This window comes from Bactrocera dorsalis, chromosome 3 (assembly GCF_023373825.1).
Source record: "Bactrocera dorsalis isolate Fly_Bdor chromosome 3, ASM2337382v1, whole genome shotgun sequence".
In the NCBI taxonomy this organism is placed as follows: domain Eukaryota; kingdom Metazoa; phylum Arthropoda; class Insecta; order Diptera; family Tephritidae; genus Bactrocera; species Bactrocera dorsalis.
In genome coordinates, this window is record NC_064305.1 from 1,225,489 (window position 1) to 1,232,588 (window position 7,100).

Sequence of the window (7,100 nt, forward strand, 5' to 3'; positions counted from 1 at the left end):
CACCGGCACACATACTTATCACACACACTCACATGCACGCATATGTAAACGCATTATCATATATGCTGCGTAATTTAGTTGAACGTTAAAGTGCTCGCATTGTGTTTAACTAATTGCCGAAAAGTTCTCGTGGCACGAGCAAGTGATGATGCGCTCGGAAAACGACACTTTGTGGCTAAAGGAAAGTGCGCGTCAAGCGCCAAGGTAAGCGTGTAGTAAATATGTGCATGTGAGAGTGCTTCTGGTAGATATGTATATGTGTGTGTGAGATGTGGTGAAGCCGCGCTGGCTTTTCCTGCAATAAAGTGAAGTCTTATATGGGCGCAAATTATCACTTTCTGAAGAGCTTAATTTTCTTTCCACGCTCTGCCATGCGCGGAAGGCTATCATCTTGGTTTGCTGGTGTGCGGTATGCGATGTTTGGTTCGAAACCCACGTAAATCCTTAAATTTCACAAAAATTTGTTTCCTGTTTGTTAGACGCCCTTTAAATTATTTAAATTATATATGTATGAAATCGTGTCGCAAATTGCGTCGCTTGTTGCATGCCACCAACTTGTTTGTTGGCGAAAGCGCGGCCCAGTATCCGTCAAAACTCTGCGACGCCAAATAATTATTATGCAATTATAAACAGCCGCATTCCATAGCTTCGTTGTATGTCTACTTTTGATGTCGCTAATATACTTATAGTGCCACTTGAAGTTGCGCTTTTCATAAGGCCTTCATTTCGGCTCATTACTGTAGCATCGCAGTTGATGAGCAGCAAGAAAATACCTTGCCAACTCTGTAATTAATCATTTTATAAGCTGTATTGCACTGTTATTTCATTAAATTCTTGAACTGCATGCAGAGAAATGCCACCATCTTGTTTGATCATATGAAGCACGTGGTATGTGAAGCGTCTAACAGACAGGGATAAAGGCAGGCAAAACTTGTACTCACTTACAACTGAAAATTTAATTTAATTTTGACATATTTTTTTGCTCGTTCAAGGATCTCTCGATTAAGCTTCTTTCATCTTACCAAATACTAAAGCTTTGGTCATGAGATTTATGCCACAAGTTTCTTTCTCATTTCCCGAGAGGTCCTATGGCACATCCTAGTTACAAGCCACAAATCGAGTTCTTAGAAATGGATTCGTACTAGAAGCTGCACGCGTTTTAGACTTATACAAATGTTCTCTCGTATAATAAATAATGTTCAAAGAAAAAAAATATGTTTAAAAAGTCCTAAGCTACTCACCGAGAGAGCTCTACAGGCTACTTCATCAAAATTTTGTGCTCTCAACAGGAAAAAGTTGTTTCAAGCCGAGTTTTAAATGAGGAAATTTTCACAAATATTTCTAGCGTCTTTAATGGTTTCATATTTCTAATATATATTTATGGTCTGTCTTCACACAATCCTTAACATTCATAGATTTTTTAAAAAATAATCGATAAATTTGTGTCACACCTATTTAATGAGTATTCGTGTTAATCATAATCAAACTTATTTTAAGTGCATCTTCAAAGATATCTCTCTTCTCTCTTACCTTACTCTTTGTTTCAAATTTGGAATAAGCTCAACTATCAGCTTCGCTCTCAAAACAACACTTGCTCTAATAGTCTCTCTCCGAGACATACTTGCACATCCATTAGATCAAGCTGAGAGTATAAAATATCAATATGCTCTCTGGAATAAAACAATATGCTCTCTGGAACATAAAATAATATGTGCTCTGGAACAGCAGAAAATGAAAGTCAAGGCACTTTCAATAACAACAACAACAGTCCGGCCAAATGAAATGTAACTAATAATTGTTGCTTAGTAGATTTTTACCGCTGATGGGAGCAGTGCTGATGTAGTTCGAGAAAAGAAGGGTGCAAAGAATAAAAATTTACAGTTGTAGAAAAATTTATATGAAAATTTAGATTTTGATTAAATATTCTAAGCAGAAATATGGCTTGGTTTTACGCGTGCACTATTTCCGGCATACTTGTACCGATCTCGCTGTGGTACACCTACTATCGCTACAAATTCATCTACTTCGATAGACGCGGAATTCCACACATAAAACCTCCCATGCTGAGCTTCAAGGAGCGATCGAAAGAGTTAATAAACGGCGCCTACGATAAGTTCAAATCAACTGTGCCGGTTGTCGGTATATTCTTGGAAAACGCACCTACTTTTGTCGTGCTCGACTTGGATCTGGTCAAGCGCATACTCATCGATGACTTTCAAAGTTTCTCTGATGGGTTGAATGAAAATGAAAACTACTCACCAGATAATGCCAAATGGCAGGCAATTCTCCGCAGATTAACGCCTGCTTTCTGGTCGGTAAAGATGGCTCACATATTTCCGAGCGTTATGAAGGCAGCTGAGTGTTTGAGAGGCAAGTCAAGTGGGCTCCTACCAAGCGAATATGTTACAATAGATGTGAAAGCGCTCTTTATACGTTACGCGGCAAGCGCTTTGCTGAGTTGCGTTTTTGGCATTGAGCTGGATGACGCAAGTGATCCGGCAATGGCGCTACGTTTGCGCATCAAAGATTTATTGGAGCAGGAATGCAAGACAATATTGTCTAGTAAAGCTAAGGGGACGCTGGTATATGCGGAGTGTACGAAGTGCACGCAAGGGCAAGCAGAACCACAGGAATTTTCGGAGCTGGAAGAGGTTGTCCTTAAAGCAAGGATTGAAAAGAGGACGAAAGAACCAAGTAACAATAATATACTACAATTACTCGCCGAAATGATGGCTGATGACGAAGAGGGGGACAGCGAAATCAATCGACTCGATTATGAATTACACGCAATGCGTCTGGCCGTACGATCAATTGCCTTACTATTAACAGGCTTTGCACACTTGGCGTTAACTTTGGTGAACTGCGTACGTGAACTGGTGGAAAATACCGAAGTTCAGCGTGAACTAAGGCAGGAAATAGTGGATGTGTTGCAATCCAGTGAAGATCAATTTAACTTTGAAGCAATGGCGCGCATGCACTACTTGGATCAGGTGGTGTCAGGTGAGCGCACTTATCAATACAATATCAACAATGAGCATAATATTTTCTGTTTCAGAAACTCTACGAAAATACCCTGCCACCGAGCTGCTCATTCGCCGTACTATACGCGAGTACCACATACCGAACACCTTGCACGTCATCGAGCGTAAAGCCACGATATTGGTGCCGGTGTATGCCATACATCACGATCCAAGCATTTATCCGAACCCCGAGCAGTTCGACCCGGCACGCTTCAATGCAGCCGCAGTGATGGCACGTCACTCATGCGCTTACTTGTCGTTCGACGATGGACCACGCACCTGTTGGGGCAAGCGCTTGAGTACAATGCTCATTAAAGTCGCGGTCGTAACACTGCTGCACAAACACACAATAGCGGCCAGCGAGGATGCGCAGCAACCGGTGGAAGAACGCAAAACAGATGACGAAAGCATTAGCGAAGTAATGGTGAAGCTGCAAAGAGTATAAATAGCGCTTGTAATTTAAAATTAATCATTGATTCAATCAGCTTTTTTCATTTATTCTTAAAACATTATCGTGTTATTTTCGTAATTTAAAAATAAAATAATCTTATTCAAATTTATATAATTGTTTTAACCGTTTATAAATAAAATTAAAAACCAAAAAAAAGTTAACTTCGATTGCACCGAAGCAAAAATAACCTTCAGAAATATGAAAGGTTCCATACATGAATATGATTTCGATCGCTCAGTTGATATGGCAGCCATATGCTATAGTGATCCGGTTACGGCGCCAAGGACAACTGAGCAGCTTTTCGGTGCGGAAAGGTCAGATACGAAATTTCGTATCGATATCTCAAAAACTGAAGGACTAGCTCGTATATTTACAGACAGACAAACCACCTTTGAGACAATTTATGAATACTATGCTAATAGAAATCTTCCTCTTTTGAAGCAAACTAATCAGACACCCATTTTTCGACTTCTATGTAGGAACCAATGTGCTACTCAGCCAATGCGTGTCCCTTCGATGAAAACAAATGGTAATCGGAAGGGGCAAAGTCTGGTGAATACGGGGCCCGAGGTAACAGCTCCCAGCCAAGTACTTTGGTTGTATCCGAAACCGAGCTTTCCTTGTGAGCATGTGTGTCTTCTGGCTCATTCTGGTCGTTTTTCGATCAATGCATGTTTTTCATTGAACATTTGTCGACTGTAGCGATTATTATTAAACATTTTGCTATGATAGAATAAAATGCAGACGAGGAAGCTGCAAACTTGCCAAAACACTGCACAGCGGACCCAGAATGCGTCCTGATGACACCTATCGAACACTTGCATAGTGAGACTCGTATACTCCCAGTTAAGCCCGTATATTCCCAGTAAAGGAGCATAATTAGCTCCAAGCATTTCGTTCTGAGGTGCTATCGCAGAAATCGTCCCTGCAGTCACCTGCTTGGAGCGGAACCGCCTTCTAGGACCGTCAAGAGGTCTTTTATCAACTACTTCGATGACATAAAATAATACGCCGACCAGACTTCGAACGCAACTATCTTTCGACATACACTGACCGCCATTTACAGTGAATTATTAACACCTTCATCTACTCCCTCTCAATGAATGGCGTACTTGTAGTCACACCACCACCCATAGCAGACGAATAGATGGAGTTGCCGCAAGAAAAGAGAGCAACCCTTGCTCAGCTTCGTTCTGGATATTGCAACTTGTTAAACTCCTAATTATTCAGAATAAACCCTGTCATATCAATCATATGTCCAACGCTCTTTTTGCATGCCCTGCTAACCCTACACATCTAAAACCCTCCTCCCTGTAGTACGTCCAACCCCGTCGGAACAGCACGTTCCTTCGGCTACAGTTTCACCAGATTCTAAAAACTCATGATATAACCTTTCTGATCTCAGCAAACACAGAGCATTGCCTTCTTACCGAATTGTTTTGTTTTTGCTGTCGATGTTGCTGGTTGTCCCGGACTAACGATTTCTTCACGATTTCTTGGTTTAGAATTCTTTAAATAAATCCATTTTTCAGCTCCAGTCAGAACTCAATGCAAAACGGATTTTCTTTAACACCCTGTTCAGAGTATAATTAGAGTATAAGCTTTTGAAAATATCAAATTTTCAGCCAACACACAACATCACTGAGTTAACGCACACTTTACGCTCTTCTTGCGCTCTCTTTGTATAATTTTCTACTTCTTGCTTAAAAGTCCTCTTGAAAATAAAGTTTACATCAAAGCTTTGCAAAAGCTCATTGAAGCTTTAAAGCTGAGAATTTTTAATAAATTGTAATGTAATAAAGAAACTCCAATTGTATTTAACGACTAAACCACAAGATTAATTAATAAATCTTTAGGTTTCTTTAACTCTTAGTAGGAGTGCAGCTAAATTTAGATTTTCTCATATTTTTATTTCAAGCAAGCTATACATTTTCGGGCCGTTTTTGCATCTCAATCGTTCTCTTACCAAAACACTTGTCGTGTATACTTGTGTGGGCTAACAAATAAGTTTGATCCAAACCGACCTAAATAACTAGAATAAAGCCATTCTTAGCAATGAAATGTGTTTCGGTTAAAAATTGCGCTTTAAGGTTCACGAACTTTTTCAATTTATTAAACGTCAATTTTTAGCCAGTTGCGCCACGAGTAAGCGCGAAAATGTAATGGCATACAACATCGAAAGATTTCCCGCAAACAGACCCACATTTTAACAAAGAAAAGTCATTTCTACGTAACGAATTTATTCACACACGCACACCATTGTATCAAACTATTGGTGTGTAAGGCGGATTTTCATGCCACATGCTGCATACCGCATGCTACTTGCCACATATCACATACCAACGAAAACAAGCGATACTTGTCAATTCGCAGTTCGTAGCGCATATGCGAGGTCGCGCGGCCAAAAAGGCTACACGACGCCCCAAACAAAAGCGAGACGAATTGTGTCGTCGATTGAAAGCAACAACTTGCAGCGAGGGTGTGTGCTGACAAATGGCGCTGGCTGGTTCAGATTCGTATTGATTAATGAGGACGATGATTTTAAAGCCACGACAAGAGCACAGCGACGCCACAGGTAAGCTTTGCATTCAATAAACAATACCGTTGACAGACGAGCAGTGCTTGTCGCTGAAAGAAAACGGCGCAAATATACAACTTGTGTTCTGCAGAGGGGGAAGCAATTGAAGCTGAAATTCAGAAAATTGGAACTTCGAATTGGGAAGTGCGCATAACTATGATTGTATTAAAGTGAATTCGTGGGATGAGGTGGAGGTGGATAAATAGAGGTGGCGGTGCATGTATGGAGGTGGAGGTGCATAAATGGAGGTGGATAAATGGAGCTGTAAGTGAAGCGAAATTCAATACAATCAACATTTTTCGTTTAACATCAATTATTTGTGTCCAAATTTAGTTTGCAGCTTAATATGTAGCAGTTATTATTAATTGAAAGTAATTTCAATTTCATGTTTGAAATCACAAGGGGAAACTAGCGCTATTTATTTGCTTATACGATATTTTGACGGCTTTAATTGAAGCGAAAAATAACTAGTAGCTTATATTAAGGGGCACACCTAGTGCAGCAGTTTAAAAAACAATGTTTTTGGAAATAAAAGTTAGAAAAAAGATTAACTTCGATTGCACTGAAGCTAAAATATTCTCCGAAATAAAAAAGAGAAATACTTTTAATACAAGAAATTAATTTGGTGCGGCCGATTTGTTTGACAGCTATGTGTTGTAGTTGTCCGATCTCAATAATTTTTCCGGATGTTATTGCACTAAAATAAATACTAATCTGTGCCAAATTTCGTGATGATACCTTGTCAAATAAAAGAGTTTTCCTTACAAAAACTTAATTTCTGTGGTTCGGTTTGTATGGCAGCTATACGCTATAGTGATCTGATTTAAAAAATTTCTTCGGAGATTTTAGCGATGCTTAAGCAAATCAGTCTTACCAAATTTCGTGAAGATTCGTTGTGAAATTAAGAAGTTTTCCATACAAGCACTTGATTTGGATCGCTCTGTTTGTATGGCGGCTATATGCTATAGAGATCCGATATCAGCGGTTTTGACAAATTAGCAGCTTCTTTAATCTAAAAAGACGTGCGCAATGTTACAGGTGGATATCTCCA

At 39.6% G+C, this 7,100-nt stretch overlaps 1 protein-coding gene across 1 annotated transcript; it reads left to right on the top strand.

Annotated features, from left to right (window-relative positions):
* Positions 1-1,803: 1,803 nt before the first annotated feature.
* On the top strand, positions 1,804-3,585 carry LOC105228039 (probable cytochrome P450 6a14). Its single transcript, XM_011207645.3, has 2 exons — positions 1,804-3,000; positions 3,056-3,585. The coding sequence occupies exons 1-2, from the start codon at positions 1,938-1,940 to the stop codon at positions 3,463-3,465; spliced, it is 1,473 nt and encodes a 490-aa protein (XP_011205947.2). The 5' UTR covers positions 1,804-1,937; the 3' UTR covers positions 3,466-3,585.
* Positions 3,586-7,100: the final 3,515 nt, after the last annotated feature.